General features: G+C 51.3%; 1 protein-coding gene across 2 annotated transcripts; it reads left to right on the top strand.

The window, feature by feature from the left end:
* The first annotated feature begins 2,055 nt into the window (after nt 1-2,055).
* Nucleotides 2,056-5,809, top strand: PSCA (prostate stem cell antigen). Of its 2 annotated transcripts, none has more exons than XM_033202165.1 (3): nt 2,056-2,986; nt 4,210-4,317; nt 5,004-5,809. In XM_033202165.1, exons 1-3 carry the CDS (start codon nt 2,935-2,937, stop codon nt 5,213-5,215), a joined length of 372 nt encoding a protein of 123 aa, XP_033058056.1. In that variant the 5' UTR covers nt 2,056-2,934; the 3' UTR covers nt 5,216-5,809. The 2 variants fall into 2 exon arrangements, with proteins under 2 accessions (XP_033058056.1, XP_033058057.1); XM_033202166.1 differs by having other exon boundaries at nt 5,397-5,807.
* The last annotated feature ends 11,212 nt before the right edge of the window (nt 5,810-17,021 follow it).

Raw genomic sequence — 17,021 nt, forward strand, 5'->3', positions numbered from 1 at the left:
ACTTCTTGTGCAGGAATGGCCAGAGCCCCGGCGAGCTGGGGCTGGGGGTAGAGGGAGGATGGGACAGGGGCTGTCAGCCACACATGGAAGCAGTTCATGACTGTGTGAGGCTCCTTGTCCTGAGCTTACAGGACATGGGCTGGAGGGCGCGTCCAGAGGGTGGGCAAGAGTGGGCAAGGAAAGAGTCTGGGGTAGGCCGCAGTCACCCTGCATGGCCTCCAGTAAGTTCCTGTCCCTCTTGGGCTCAGCCTTCTCACTTGCCAGAGAAGAGACAATTTCCACGGAAAAGAGCCCAACCCAATGGGTTCCAGGGAGCCAGGCGGGAGAGAACCCAGAAGGACAGGGGATGACCTGGAGCCCCAGGGGAAGCCCGAAGGCAGATTCCTGGTGCCACTGAGTCTCAGGGAGGTTGGGTCTCGCATTATCCTTGCTCCCATCAGTAGTGTCACCTTGATCCCAGACTCAAGGTGAGACAGTGGGAAGCTGATGTCCCCCGAACACCCCAAAAACATTTGCCAGCCTTCCTGGATGGTGCAGGCCTGCTGGGAGAGAGGCTGATTCCCCAAGACTTCTTCCTGCAATATCCTCACCACCCCTTAAAATGTGCCAGAGCCCTTTTCAGAGGCAAAATCAAGGAGAGGAGGTAACAATGAAGGCCAGACAACCATCAGCTGGGACAGGAGAGCGTCCGGGGAGAAGGGGCCTGTTTCCCGCCAGACACCCCATCAACAGGGATGGGAGAGCATCAGGGGAGAAGTGGCCTGCCTCCCTCCAGACACACACTCAGCAGCAGGCAGGGCCGCAGCCCACAGTGGACCCACCAGCATCCGGCAGGAACAACAGCATACCCAAGAGGGTTGCCAGGCAGAGTCGTCTAACTCAGGGCCCATGTACAAAGGCAGGGGACAGGTTGAAGGAGACAGCAGGGCCACGAGTCCCCCTCAAAATCAGCAGCAGCAGGAAGCCACCGCCCACATGGGCTTGCAGGAATGAGGGGGAGAGTACAGTGACCAGAGGCTGGCCAGAGCCCTGGGGACAGGAGAAACCTGGCTGACAGGACGTGAGCCTGCTCTAGAAGGCCACAGCCATGACCACCACTGCCCACACAGCTGGCAGGAGAGCCTGGACCTGCTCTAGAGGGCCAGAGGCACTGCAGCTACCACCCAACCAGCTGGCAGGAGAGCTGGCCTGACCTTGTCTCTTCCACCCTCTCATCTCCTGCCCATGGGAGCTGGACCAGTCTCCCAGGTCATGGAGCAGGAGGGAGAGGGGATCTGGGGCAGACAGAGGCCATACAGCCCTGGGCCCAGCCCCTGCCTCCCGCTATTGTAGAGGCTGCTAAAAGCTGTACTTCCTGACTCCCTTGCAGCTAAAGTTCCAAGCTGAGGGTCACTCAAGGTCCTGAGGGTAAAGCTCCTAGCCCAAGGCCCAGCCCACACTGAATGCCCCATAAATGAAGACCTGTCCAACAGGGTCTCCTCCCCAGGGAGGCTGTCCCCTGGGTCAACAAAGAGCCAAACTCTGTAAAATATTTGAAGACATTTATTCTGAGCCAAATATGAGGGACCATGGCCTGTGACACAGCCCCCAGGAGACCCTGAGAACATGTGCCCAAGGTGGTCAGGGCACAGCTTGATGTTATCCATTTTAGGGAGACATGAGACATCAGTCAAATACATTGAAGACATACATTGGTTTGGTCCAAAAAGGTGGGCAACTAGGCCGGGCGTGGTGGCTCAAGCCTGTAATCCCAGCACTTTGGGAGGCCGAGACGGGCGGATCACGAGGTCAGGAGATCGAGACCATCCTGGCTAACACGGTGAAACCCCGTCTCTACTAAAAATACAAAAAACTAGCCGGGCGAGGTGGCAGGCGCCTGTGGTGGCGGGCGCCTGTAGTCCCAGCTACTTGGGTGGCTGAGGCAGGAGAATGGCGTAAACCCGGGAGGCGGAGCTTGCATTGAGCTGAGATCCGGCCACTGCACTCCAGCCTGGGCGACAGAGCCAGACTCCGTCTCAAAAAAAAAAAAAAAAAAAAAGGTGGGCAACTGGAACTGGGGGCTTCCAGGTTATAGGTGAATTTAAGTATTTTCTGGTTGGGAATTGGTTGCAAGAGTTATCAATAGAAAGGAATGTCTGGGTTATATGGGATTGTGGAGACCAGGGCTTTATCATCAGATGAAGCCTCCAGGTAGCAGGCTTCAGAGAGAATAGCTGGTAAATGTTTCTCATCAGACTGAAGGCCTGTGTTGATGTTAACGCTGGCTCTTCCTGAGTTCTGATGAGAAGAGGGATAATGAGGCTGTCCAGCCCTTTGCTGTCATGGCCTGAACCAGTTTTTCAGGTTCACTTCGGAAAGCCCTTGCCGAGAGGAGGGGTCCACTCAGATGGCTGGGGGTCCTTAGAATGTTACTTTTGGTTCACACCCAGAACAGCCCCTGCCCCTCTCCTTTGCAGCACCTGCTGCTGATCTGTCAGTGACGCTGTGACCAAGACTTATCACCCCGTGAGCCGTGGGTCCCAGGAGGGTGGCACAGCTTCTGTAGGAGCACAGGGCCCAGGGAGGTGCCCTCATCCTTGGCTGGAAGGCCGAGGCCTGGAGGAGTCTGGAGAAAGGGTCTCCCTTGTCTGGCTTTGTGCTGTGAGGTTGGGGAGGTGGGAGAGGCATAATCTGGGGCCTGAGGACGTTTCAGCCCTCAGCCTGGGGTGGCTGAGATATGGCCCTGGGCAGGCTCTGTCCTTCAGAGGTGGAAAGAAGAACAAAGGGAGAGGGAGGTGCAGGTTGCTCAGGGAGGAGATTCAGATCTGCCCAGCCCCGGGGCCCTCACTGGCTCCAGGAAACCCGCTGGTGTTGACTGTGGGCAGTCCAGCCTTTCCCCAGCTGCGGTCATATAAAGCCACTCAAGGCCCTCTCCACCTCTGCCCACCCCTGACCATGAAGGCTGTGCTGCTTGCCCTGTTGACGGCAGGCTTGGCCCTGCAGCCAGGTGAGGCCCTGGCCGGCCCCCAGCAGGGAAGGGAGCAGGCGTGAGCCGGGGAGGCCAGAGGGATACCTGCAGGGCACATGGAGAGGAGCGGGGGAAGGGGGTAGGAGGAAGGGGGTAGGGGATGAGGCTTTCGCCCTATAGCCTCTGTTCCTCCAAGGCAGCTCTTGGCACGACCAGGCAGCGACCTGTTCCCTGCCATCCCCTGTGACCAGGGCTTGCAGGGCCAGCACGGAGTCACTCTCCTTCATGCCCGTGGGGCAGGGCCTGGCTCCTCGGGGCAGATAGACAGACTGATAGACAGATGGACAGAGATGCTGATGAGGAGCCGGGAGGCACAGGGCAGGAAGCCTCAGGCTAACAAGTGCTTTTGAGGGCACAAGGCTGGGGTGCTGGGGGTGTCCTGCAAGGACCCGGGGGTCAACATCTGGCCCAGTCCCAGCACTGCAGCTTCCGAGGGTCCCAGGGAGCTGCTGGCCTGCGCTGCTCTGCTTGGGGTAGGACCGTCCCGACCCAGGGTCCCGGGGTCAGTCAACCCCACAGCTGCAGCTTCCTCTTCTGGAACGCGAGGTCACAAAAACAGCCACTGAGGGACTAAACAGGGCAGCGTTTCAGAGGCACTGAGGAAGGGGCCCTGAAGATGGGGAGGAGATATTGAGGCTGTGCAGGCAGGTGCGGTTGTTTCGGAGGAGCAGACACTGGCCATGAGCACCTAGCAGCAGGGCCACCACCCCAGGGGCAGAGCGAGACCTGACGCGGGAGGCCTGAGAGGGGCTGAGAGGTCGGGCTGCTGGGGACAAGGCCAGGTGGGCCTCCATGGTGGTGGCCTGAGGAAGTCCTGGAAAAGCGTCATCCATCCCCTGCCTCCAAGTGTCCAGCCGGGCCCCTGCCAGGTGAGGCGAGCCCCTTCTCTCTCAGGAGCATGGGCGTTTTAACAAAGCTTTACCCTTGCAAGCAGGGGGCTGGGGCACACATGGCCGCTGCCGGGCACCGTGGCAGGAGGCATGCAGAAAAGCCAGACCTGGGGGTGTGTGGAGAAGTTCGTGCCCTTGCAGAGGCCTGTCCCAGCACAGACTGTGCTCTCTCCGGAAGGGTCCGGATCTTGCTCTCTGCCCTGCCCTCTGCACTGCAGAGAAGATGAGGCTGGTAGGCCCCTGCCCAGGAGCCACCATTCCTGGGGAGTGCTATGGGGCAGCCTCTGAGGCCCCTCCCACTCCACCCCACAGGCACTGCCCTGCTGTGCTACTCCTGCAAGGCCCAGGTGAGCAATGCGGACTGCCTGAAGGTGGAGAACTGCACGCAGCCGGAGAAGCAGTGCTGGACCGAGCGCATCCGTGAGTGGGGGGACGAAAGTCACCAGGCCTAGGTCTCTGCCACTGAACTATTCATCCTTCTGGCCATCTGCCCACACCTATGTGCTCTTTTCCTTCCACCCATCCCTCACCCGTCCCACACCTGCCCCCCAGCGATCACCCAGCATCTGTTCCTCCAGCCATCCTCCTCCATCTGCCACTCCTCCACCCGTCTGTCCCTTCGCATCCTCCATCTGCCACTCCTCCACCTGTCTGTCCCTCCGCATCCTCCATCTGCCACTCCTCCACCCATCTGTCCCTCCGAGTCCTCCATCTGCCACTCCTCCACCCGTCTGTCCCTCCGAGTCCTCCATCTGCCACTCCTCCACCCGTCTGTCCCTCCGAGTCCTCCATCTGCCACTCCTCCACCCGTCTGTCCCTCCGCATCCTCCATCTGCCACTCCTCCACCCGTCTGTCCCCCACCATCCCTGTGCTTGCTCACTCATTCACACCATTGCTGACATTCAGTGGGTGGTCCACTTGACTTGGGCATCTGGATAGGGCTAAGACCAGGGCTGAGACCAGGCCCTTGCACTGCTTGCAATCTTGAAGCCAGCCCAGGGGGACTCTAGAGCTTTAGACAGGGTGGGGACAGGAGGAGGCCTGGGACAGGTCAGGCGGGTGAGCATGCAGGGCAGCCCCATCGCCGGGTCCCGCTGCTCCCCAGGCGCCGTGGGCCTCCTGACCGTCATCAGTAAAGGCTGCAGCTCAAACTGCGTGGATGACTCACAGGACTACTACGTGGGCAATAAGAACATCACCTGCTGTGACACCGACTTGTGCAACGCCAGCGGGGCCCACGCCCTGCAGCCGGCTGCCGCCATCCTGGCGCTGCTCCTTGCACTCAGCCTGCTGCTTTGGGGCCCCAGCCAGCTGTAGGCTCCCGGGGGGCCCTGCTGCAGCCCACACTGGGTGTGGTGCCCCAGGCCCCCGTGCCACTCCTCACACACCCGGCCCAGTGGGAGCCTGTCCTGGTTCCTGAGGCACGTCCTAACACAGGTCTGACCATGTCCCTCTGCGCCTCTGTCCCCCACCCTGACCCTCCCATGGCCCTCTCCAGGACTCCCACCCGGCAGATCGGCTCTAGTGACACAGATCAGCCTGCAGACGGCCCCTCCAACCCTCTCTGCTGCTGTTTCCATGGCCCAGCATTCTCCACCCTTAACCCTGTGCTCAGGCACCTCTTCCTCCAGGAAGCCTTCCCTGCCTACCCCATCTATGACCTGAGCCAGGTCTGGTCCATGGTGTCCCCCACACCCAGCAGGGGACAGGCACTCAGGAGGGCCCAGCAAAGGCTGAGATGAAGTGGACTGAGTAGAACTGGAGGACGGGGGTCAGTGTGAGTTCCTGGGAGGCTCCAGAGATGGGGCCTGGAGGCCTGAAGGGAGGGGCCAGGCCTCACATTCATGGGGCTCCCTGAACGGCAGCCTCAGCACAGTGTAGGCCCTTAATAAACACCTGTTGAATAAGCCAGAGAGACCCTCTGTCCTTGCACACCCCAGGTGGGGACGGGATCCGGGGCTGTGTCTGGACCAGGGCCCTGGTCATATGGGCTGCAGCCTCTGCCCTGACAGGAGCAAAGCTTGGCCCCTGAAAGGAGGACGTCCCTGCAGAGGGTGGGAGGGAAGTTCCCAGGACTTGCACTTGCTGTGCTGCCTGAAGCATGTGGCCAGAACTCTCCGAGCCTTCTGGCTCATCTATGACCCCTCCCTGCTGGGAGGATGGACCCAGAAAGTTCACAGGAAGGAGAGGGTTCCAAGGGGCGGGGCTGCTGCCGTTCACGCTCCTACTCATCCTTTTGGCCTGATTTGAGCACCCCCATTTTTCAAAATTTGTTTTAGCGATGCACACCCACCATACAGCATCCAAACACGACAGCAGGGTCCCCAGTGACAGGTGGCCTCCCCCAACCCTGAACCCCAGCCCCTTCCCTCTCTGGAGTGCCGGGGGCTTCTTTCTGGGAGAACCTGTGCCCCGCCATCATCCCCAGGCACCTGAGTGGGAGGACGCCATCCACACTTGCCTCCTGCGCTCAGGAGAAGCCTTGTGCACACAGCCTGCCTCCTGCCCTAGGACTGGGGGTGCAGTCTGTGACCTGAGTGGGGACCTGCTCAGGGTGGGGCCTCCAAGGGTGTTAGGGGTGGGGCTCAGGGGGATTTTCAGAGAAGAGGAGACAGAGGCTTAGGAAAGGGAACGGGTCTGTTGCCCACATCCCATACTGAGCCAGGACTGGAACCCTGGCCTGGACCTCTGGGGGTGGGTCATGGAGCAGCCAGTGGACAGAGCTGTGCTGGAAAGAGCCCTCCTGTCTGACATGTGACTTCACGGGGAGACCTCCCTCCTGAACACTGTGGGCCCAGGGTGGCACTGTCAGCAGGGTGCAGCTCCCCGGGCCAGCATCTGAGTGACCCTGGGCACTGGTCACACGCTCCCCACCTTGCCTACACCCAGCCCAGCCTGCCCGGCTTCCATGGTGAGCTCTGGGCTTCAGCCTGCCCGACATCCACCCACTCTCCTGGGCCCAAGGCACACTCAGACCTGCCTTGGCCCGGGGCCTGAGTCCAGAGTCGAGGGTTAGGCCATTGTTTTCCAGGACCCTGCAGACCTGCACAGAACTTTGCACCCCTCAAGGCTCTGGTGCAGGAACTGGGGCCCTAGGCTCAGGCATGTGCTGCTGGCCACACTGTGTCTCCTGAAGCTGCCAGCCTGGGCTTGCTGACCTGCTCTGGGGAGCGTCCAGGACGCTGGGTGAGGGAAGCTGGTGCCCTGCTCGGTTCCATCCATTCAGCACATAGTTATCGAGCCCCTGCTATGGTCTACGTGCTGTTCCAGGTACTCCTAATCATCCTGGTGATAAGAACTAGGAGAAAAAAGCAAGGAAAGAGGATCAAGAATGCTGGAATGGCCAGGGAGGAGCTCTGGAGGCCTGCAGTGCAGAGGCAGATGCCTCAGTGATAAGAGCACTGGTCCTCACTGAGCAGGACCCAGCCCACTCCATTGCCCACACAGCAGCCCCTATCCCCTGGTGGAAGGGGGTCCTTCTCCCTGGGACTTAGGTTCACAGATACAAGGCAGCGTGCTCCAGGGCTGGGGCCCATCCACATCGGGCTGGAGGTGGCCAGGACAGAGCAAGACAGGACCTTCACACTCTGTTCCCCAGACTTCCTCGCATGGGAATGCCTTGGGCCAGGTGAGGAGAAAAGGGGCGAGGACGCAGGAGGCCTCGCTGGGCTCTCGATGCTGGGGCCAACCTGAAACCTGTGGCCCCCTTTGACCTCCTGAGCTGTCCCTCAGGTCACGGGGCCTCTGAGCTAAGGGCCTGTGAGGATGCACAGCCCTGCCCCTCCCTCACACCACGACGATGGGGCCGGCGCCTGCTCTGGCCACATGACATATGGGGGACAGAGGTCCTCCCCATCCTGCTGCCTCCTCGAAGGACAGACGGCTGACCTCTCCAAGGGCAAGGACCAACCAGGAGGGCCACCTGCACCAACAGTGCAGGCCGCAGCCCTGGTGCACTCAGGCTCCAGAGGTCACCTATTCGCTCAGGGCCCCACAGCTCCATCTGGACTGGAGCCCACACCTCCCTGTCTTCCCACTTTGCCTCATCTTTAGAAATGATAGAAAAGCAAAAAAGAAAAAAGTGCAGAGCTCGAATCCCTAAACCCTAGCGTAATATCTGCCAGCATTTCATAGCCTTTGGGATGTTTCCTATTGTTGTAATCTAGAAGACACAAGTTTACCAAGAAGATAAACAAGCAAGGACCAACAATTAGTAATAACAAGATAGCTAACAAAGGTCCTAGGAAGGGCAGAACCAAGTGAGACTCAGGAAGGCGCTTTTAATGGTTGATCAGATATAGTTGAGATCAGAACCTCGGTTATATTTATGCAACCGGGCAGCTTGCTCATATATTTTACAAGCATTTTCTTCTATTTGACCTGAGGTGTTAACTCAGGTATTAACTCGGCGTTAATAAACGCAACAGGTTTTATTGATTATGGCACACATGTCCCCTTGGTCAAGCAATAATTAATCTCATGCTAATCTATCATCCATTATTATATCTGCAAAGGAATCAAGGGAGAGTTTTAGTGTATCTAAGTGTCTCCCGTTTTATGAGACAGTGTGTAGAATGAAGAAGTAAAGTTTTGAAGAGTTGCCTCAGGATAGGCAAATTTTCTCCATGGGGTCAGTAAGCCAATGGCAGCCTCAACCCCAGCCAATATAAGGCAGATTGCCCGCTTAGCTCTCAGGTAAGTGATGTTATATAATTGTATCCCACAGGGCTTTGCCTGTCTTGTTGTACATTGACCCCTGAACCAAATGTTATCAATACGCTGGTAACCATTGGGTTCATGATCCCAAATGAGAGACACTCTATTTATGCCTGGTTGAATAGGTGACCACATGGCCATAGGTATCCACTGGCGGTGCAAATCTGTATGGATGGGAGTTGTTAAGGAGGCTGAGTCGGAGGCACTAAGGATGTTAGTCATCTGTTTATTTCCAAAACAACAGCTTTAGGTATTGTAAGGGTTCACAAGTGTAGGCCATGGTGTCTTTCTCAGATGCCTGTGGGGACTCATAAGAAACAGGCTTAATCTTGGACAGGTGTACAAGAAGCCAAGTAAATTTGTTTTTCAAAATTTTATTTAAAAATTAAAAAATTTTAATCTTGATCATAAGATACAACTTCCATAAGCCTTTCATAACCTTTACAATCTTTATATAGGAGTCAGTTAATACTTTAAGAAAACCTTGTTAATTTGACTCAGGGGCCCATATGCTGGTCTTGCTTCAGTGCGCCTTCAACATTAATGATTAATTTATAGAGAAACTGACTTATTTTATCTTTAAAATCAGCCCTTACAATCTCATGCACCCACCTCTACCGAGGTAGTCCACGGACCTTAAGGAGTTGAATAGCTTTAATTTCTGTCCCTGTGTTTCAAGAATGCAGTTGATTTTGATTGGCATCTTCTACTGGGCCCAAAGATGGGGTTTTAATTGTTGTCAGTGTTTAAAAATTGAGCAAGACTTGGTGTCCTTTTCAGACCCAACAGTCAAAGCCCTGTAATTCAATGTCACAAGAACTTTAAAAGCACATACAGGAAGATACATAAATGTAATAACTTTAATTTAAAAAATTAAATATTGGCCAGGTGTGGTGGCTCATGCCTGTAATCCCAGTACTTTGGGAGGTTGAGGCGGGCAGATCACGAGGTCAGGAGTTCAAGACCAGCTTTGCCAATATGGTGAAACCTCATCTCTATTAATAATACAAAAATTAGCTGGGCATGGTGGTGTGCCCCTGTAGTCCCAGCTACTCGGGAGGCTGAGGCAGAAGAATCACTTGAACCCAAGAGGTGGAGGCCGTAGTGAGCCAAGATCATGCCATTGCACTCCAGCCTGGGCAACAGAGTGAGACTCCGTCTCAAACAAAAACAAAAACAAAAAATCATCCTTTTCCTAAGCAAACCAAATCTAATAATAATGGCATAGGAATTATTTCAATAAAATGTTATATCTGTTAGGTCATTTACCGAAAGGCAAAAGAAAAGACCGTCTGCAGTGCACAGAATATTATGTTGGAAGAAAACGTTTCCTTAGACCTTTAAGAAAATGTGCCTTTTAAAATGGGAGAAAAAGCCAAAAAATGGTGACATGCAATAAAAGTTGAACTTTCAGTTAAAAAAATTAAAATCTGTTATAATTTATTAAGAGTAAATCAACCCATTAAGAAAATTTCATTGTTCTAACCAATAATTTAGTGCATAAATTTTTTTTACATCAAGCCCAATCTCTAGGAAGAGCAACATAATTTCCCTTTACTTATAAACAACTTGATCATATAAAATTTTTTGGTTTTTTTAAAAAATAAATCCTCTTACTATGACTTATACAGACCATTCATCACATGCCTGGACTTTGTCTTTTGTACTGAACATCCTCTTTCTTAAAAAATCAGTCATGGCCGGGCGCGGTGGCTCAAGCCTGTAATCCCAGCACTTTGGGAGGCCGAGACGGGTGGATCACGAGGTCAGGATATCGAGACCATCCTGGCTAACCCGGTGAAACCCCGTCTGTACTAAAAAATACAAAAAACTAGCCGGGGGAGGTGACGGGCGCCTGTAGTCCCAACTCGGGAGGCTGAGGCAGGAGAATGGCGTAAACCCGGGAGGTGGAGCTTGCAGTGAGCTGAGATCCAGCCCCCGCACTCCAGCCTGGGCGACAGAGTGAGACTCCATCTCAAAAAAAAAAAAAAAAAAAAAAAATCAGTCATTTTATTTTAGGACTAAACTTACTATACAAGATTTCTTTCTCATATAAAATTATTTCTCTTTAAGCTTTCTTACCACAAAAAATATCTCTTTATTTTTATAACTTTCTTTACATCTCTCTTATTTCCTGGTTCCTTTACCTTGTTTTATATATAACCTTTAAATAAGCTTTAAATTAGATAAAACTTGTTTACCTTTTTTAAAAAAAGATACACTTTTTTTTTTTTAGCAAGAATGAATGTTTTCCTATAATATATTTTTATTGGAAAATACCTAAATAGTGAAATATCTATTATTTAATATAACTTTCTATTCTAAATTATGACAAATTTTTCTACAAGTATGTATCCCATTACTTTTACCTAATTACCTGAATTGTTTACCTAGATTGTTTATGAAAACTGTGATAGTCATGATTTAAAGTTATGAAACCATCATTGCAAAATTATAACTGAGATAGGGAAAAAAGATTTTACCTAACTGACTCCATCTTGCTTCTAACCTCCAGGCTGCCCTTGTTCATTCCTGGACTCTGGGAGGAACTTAGTTTATAGTTTAGCTTTGAAACAAACACGATAACAGCCCTTTCCCAAAACAAACTTCCTTACCGCCTGTGCACTAGACTGGCTAAAGCCACAGGATTAGAAGTTATGATAATCTTACTAAATTCAAGATGCATATATATTCATTAAATCAATATCAATGACTTATTTATTAAAGATTACACAAGCAAATATCATTATGTTTTGGGCTGGGTTTATAGTTTTGTAAACCCTCTGCCAAATTTTGACAACTTATAGTATTTGGCAGGGGTAAGTATGAAATTGCTTATTAATAATTGCAAACAAAAAATGTATGCTGGTAATTCTTAAGACATTTCTAATATTACTTTACCAATATTTTTAAAGCGAGTTCATTTATTAACAACTTTACTTAAGTTATGCAAATTTGAAAAAGCATTTGACTAGTCTTTCCTTTTTCCTTGATAAAGTATTTAAGTGCTTTTATTTCACTTTGAGCCAATTAATTAGAGCTCTTTTATATATTTTTCGTGGTGAAACATTAGGCATGCTGATAGAAGTACATCTTATAGATTCATAAAAGCCTTTTTTTTTCATATCTTAGACTTTCAGATTCTTGATAACCTGTTTCACAATGCTAGGCAGTTCTCAGCTAAATAGCCTTAAATTTGCATATTAAAGGACATAACTCAGGTGAAAGTCAAATAGCAAAATTTACATTATCAGGTACAGAGAGAAAATGTCTGGTGGTGCTAGAGAAAGATTAAAGATGGATGCCAACTCAATAATAAAATTACAGAAATGTATCATTGGATTATATAAGAAGACCAATTTTATTTAGATAGAGACTACCTGTTTTTCTTTTTTTAACCAGATCTCTGAGCTCTGGGTAGAGCCCACACTGAATCCTGGGTCTCCAAAAAGGGTGAATTACTATGAGGCTAGACAACGTGATGCTTTTACAGTTCACTTAAAAAATAGCTTAAAACAAAAACATTTCTAAGTGTCTAAATTACACTCTTCCTTAAAAACCCCAGAGTAGCCTGTGTTGCAGTAACTATTTTAGTCAAACAATCAGGTAATAACAGAATTCAGTCAACTGAGAAGAAAAAAACTTTTGCTAAAAAAAAAAAAAGGCAAGGTCTTAGAGGAGAAAAACAACCAAAAAACAAACACATGAAGACCTTTCAAATACAAACATACACATATGCATGTGCACACACACGCGCACACACGTACGTCTTGGACGTTAGCCTTTTTTTTTTTTTTTTTTTTTTGAGACGGAGTCTGGCTCTGTCGCCCAGGCTGGAGTGCAGTGGTGCGATATCGGCTCACTGCAAGCTCCGCCTCCCGGGTTCACGCCATTCTCCCGCCTCAGCCTTCCGAGTAGCTGGGACTACAGGCGCCCGCCACCTCGCCCGGCTAGCTTTTTGTATTTTTAGTAGAGACGGGGTTTCACCGTGTTAGCCAGGATGGTCTCGATATCCTGACCTCATGATCCACCCGCCTCGGCCTCCCAAAGTGCTGGGATTACAGGCTTGAGCCACCGCGCCCGGCGGATGTTAGCCTTTTAATTAAACTGACTTTTAACCATTGAGCTCCTTTTAAAATAATCCTTTTAAATCTTATTACCGTATTTTTCTTTTGAGATGGAGTCTCACTCTATCGCCCAGGCTGGAGTGCAGTGGCCGGATCTCAGCTCACTGCAAGCTCCGCCTCCCAGGTTCACGCCATTCTCCTGCCTCAGTCTCCCGAGTAGCTGGGACTACAGGCGCCCGCCACCTTGCCCGGCTAGTTTTTTGTTTTGTATTTTTTAGTGGAGACGGGGTTTTACCGTGTTAGCCAGGATGGTCTTGATCTCCTGACCTCATGATCCACCCGTCTCGGCCTCCCAAAGTGCTGGGATTACAGGCTTAAGCCTCCACACCTGGCCTCATTACCATATTTTAGTCAGAAAAAATTGCTGCTATTTCAGAGGTACCAAGTGTCAAACCAGAAAGGACTTGATTTAGGAACCAAACCCACCAAACCCAGGCTCTCACGGTGAAAAGAAAGCAGAGCCTTAGCTGTGGAACTGCAGCATGGGGCAACAGCCAATGCTTTCAGCTAGCAAAAAGGTGGCCTTATTCTGTAAATAAAACCCCTTTAGTAGTCAAAATCAAAAATCTTTCCTTTTTTTCTCCTTTTGCTAGCTGTTTTTCTCCCCCAACCATACCACCTTTTGTGTGTGTGTGTGTGGAGGGGGGGTGGGGGGTGGAATTTAGTCACTTCAGAGGCCTTGTTCCACATAATTTGGAACTTCCCTTCAAATTTGATTAAGTTGGATAGAGTTGATCAAACCCAATGGACAAAAGACTGAAACAACACGAAAAACAGAAACAAACATCAAAAATTAAAAAAAAAAACTTAAGCAAAACAAACAATGACACAACTTATATGATCACTGAACACTCTAACGGTAAAAAAGAAATTAAGACCAGCTGGTTGTTAACTTTAACTTTAGCCAAGACAAACCCCAATTCAGTTACTTACCCAGGGATGGGTCTCAGGCTGAAGACTGCTCTCTACCATCCAAGAAGTGGGAAAAAACTCATCTTCCCTGTTGGAAGTGAGCTCAAATTCCATAAAGGAGTTACCTGCCTTCCATCGTCATGGAAGCAGAAAAACTTCCCTTCCTTGTTGGAAGCAAGTAAAACTCCAAAATAACGGAGTTGTACACCAAAATAAACTTTAGATCTTGACCAAATTTTGGGAGAGCAGGGATTCTCTGGAGGGGCAGTTCACAGACCTCAACAAATTGTCCTACTGATTTGAGCAACAAATTAGTTCATGATGGTACCAAGCATCGATAGAAGATTTGTCAAAGCTCAGGGGCACCTCCACTCAGAATCTCCCCGTGGTTACCAAATGTGAACCCAGAAAATTTGAGACAGGCCCCAGTTAATTTAGAAAGTTTAATTTGCCAAGGTTGAGGACACACGCCAATGACACAGACTCAGGAGGTCCTGATGACATGTGCCCAAGGTGGTCAGAGCACAGTTTGGTTTCATACATTCTAGGGAGTCATGCTGGTTCCGTCTGGAAAGGCGGGACAACTCAAAGCAGGGAAGGGGTTTCCGGGTCACAGGTAGGTGAGAGGCAAACAGTGCATTTTTTTGAGTTTCTGACTGGCCTTTCCAAAGGAGGTAATCAGATATGCATTTATCTCAGTGAGCAGAGGGATGACTATGAATACAATGGGAGGCAGGTTTGCCCTGAGCAGTTCCCAGCTTGAATTTTCCCTCTACCTTAGTGATTTTGGGGGCCCAAGATATTTTCCTTCCACAAAGACATAGAAGAAATTATGTTATTTCAGATAAAGGCAAAATTATGAAATGCATCGTAATGTTTTGGAATACAGACCTGTCCCTGTGTCTCAAGAAAGCAGTTTACTTTGTCCCCTTTGCCCAGGTCTAAAGACAATGTTTGGATGAACGGAGGCAAGATGGTGCACTTCCGGGTTCTTCATCCCGCCCCCCAACTTTTCCCGCGCGCGCGAAAATGCAGCCGGCGACCCGGGAAGGTGCAGACCAACTAGGCATGCGCCAGGTGATGTCAATCCGAAGAGACCAACATTTACCTGGTCGCACCTGCGGAACGCCCCCCGACATGCCCGTGCCCCGCCTATCACCCTCCCACTCCTAGAAAAGCCGCTCCGGAGGGACGCCACGCGCGGCCTTCTCACAGCCCCACTCCTGTCGGGATGTCGGGACTGTGGGAACTCTGTCCGAGAGCCCCACCGGGGGACTCTGTCGGCCTTCTTTGCCGGAGGCCGACAGACCTCTCCCCACCCACCTTCTTCCCCTGAAGCTAGGTGACCAAAGTAAACTTGCAGTTTTGCTCCTACACTTGCCTAGTCGCTGGTTCTTTTGTGCCCGCTCTGGTGGTCTTAGAAAAACAAATCAGTTGGTGCCGAAGACCCAGGAGGAGACCCCTCCTCAGGCCTCTAAGGGTTGAGGAACCTCCTCCTGCTCCCATGCGGCAGACGGACCAGGACCTGAGACCCGCTTCCCTCACTCTCACCGGCCTCTCTGGGGTAAGTGCCCTTGTCTCCTCTTTACCTCCCTCGGCCAAAATCCTGCGCAGGTCCGAGGTCCATTTGGAGCCACCATGTGGCTCGGGAGACCCGTTCAGGACGGAGACGTCCGCCTGAAGGTAATCTCCACTTTGGCTCCATGAGCCTCCAGTCTGTCTCTGCTGGTTCCAAAGGACGCTTTGAAGCCAGGCAGGGATCCATTTCCATTTCCATTGTGTCCACTGTGTCGGTAAAGAGGAAACAAACGGGAAACCCCCCAGTCCAAATTTCCAAAGAGCACCCCCTTAGGGTGCCTCCTAGCCAATTTAAAAACCTTACAGCTTGAACAACACCTTAGGAGGAAGCGGTTAATTTTCCTTTCCACTGTGGCGTGATCGAACTCAGCAATTTCTGCCAGTGGCTAGGCAAGTGGTCTGAAATTAATTACATACAAGGCTTTTGGGCCTTACGCTCTCGTCCCGATCTGCCCTATACTCCTCCTCCTCTCCCCGCTCTCTCCAACCCCTCCCTTCCTGCCCAGACTCCTCCTTCCTCCTCCTTATCTACTAGTAATCCACTCGGTCCCGTGCCTCCTTCCGGGCCCCCAACTGGCTGTCTTGAGTCCCCTCTCTCTGCCCACACCCTCCTACAGTGTTAGCGCCTTTGTGAGAGGTGGCTGGGGCGGAGGGGGTAGTCAGAGTACATGTCCCTTTTTCATTGGCCGATCTTTCCAAAATTGAGAAGCGTTTAGGTGATTTTTCAGCTAATCCTACCATATACATAAAGGAATTTAGATACCTTTGTCAGGCCTATGACTTAACTTGGCATAACCTCCAGGTTATCCTAACCTCTACCCTAAACTGACTGAGGTTCTAACCCAATATACCCGGTTAGATCTGGCCTCCCTCACAGGGGCCACCATTTTGGCATCTTATTTCATTTCTCAATCAGCTCCTGACATTCGTAAAAAACTTCAAAGGTAGAGGATGGTCCTCAGACACCAATACAAGACCTGGTTAAATTAGCCTTTAAGGTCTATAACTCCAGAGAGGAGACGGCAGGCTCGCCTTGAACAGAAGTTACAGTTCCTAGCAGTGGCTTTACAGCCTAGTCGTAACCCCAGGCCAGAGAGTACACACTCCGCAGACTCCAAGGCTACGAAAGGAGCCTGCTATAAGTGAGGCAAGGCAGGACACTATGCCAACAGGTGTCCGCAGGGTCCCCGAGTCCCAACGCAGCCTTGCTATAAGTGCAAGGCGTCAGGACATTGGGCCAGTGAATGTCCTAACCCTCGTCCACCAGCAATCCCCTGCCCTGCTTGCTAGCAGGGAGGACACTGGAAGTCTGATTGCCCCACCCTGAGAACAGGTGCTGCGTCTCCACGTGACCCCCTTTCCCGGGATCCTGGGCGCTCCTTCCAGCTCCTACATCTGGACGACTACAACTGAAGGTGCCGAGACTCGGGGACCCCCATCACCCTCGCCGAGCCGTGGGTAACTCTCCTGGTAGCGGGTAAGACAATTTTTTAATCAACAGCGAGGCTACCTATTCTGTTTTGCCGTCCTTCTCTGGACCTAGCCTTCCATCCAATATCTCTGTAGTAGGAGTAAGCGGAAAGCCATCCACTCCACAAAAACTCCACTCCTTAACTGCTGCCTGGCCAACAACTACTCTGCGCACTCGTTCCTCATTCCCAGCTAAAAAGGGCCCCTACCGAAAGCAATCAGTGGAAATCAGTTTGGCTTTCCCCCACTTGCCTCAAACTTACTAAATTTTCTTAACTATCTCATACTCCTCAACCTTTCTGGGACCTTCCTTCTGGGTT

Source organism: Trachypithecus francoisi, unplaced genomic scaffold (assembly GCF_009764315.1).
Source record: "Trachypithecus francoisi isolate TF-2019V2 unplaced genomic scaffold, Tfra_2.0 Lachesis_group7, whole genome shotgun sequence".
Taxonomy (NCBI): domain Eukaryota; kingdom Metazoa; phylum Chordata; class Mammalia; order Primates; family Cercopithecidae; genus Trachypithecus; species Trachypithecus francoisi.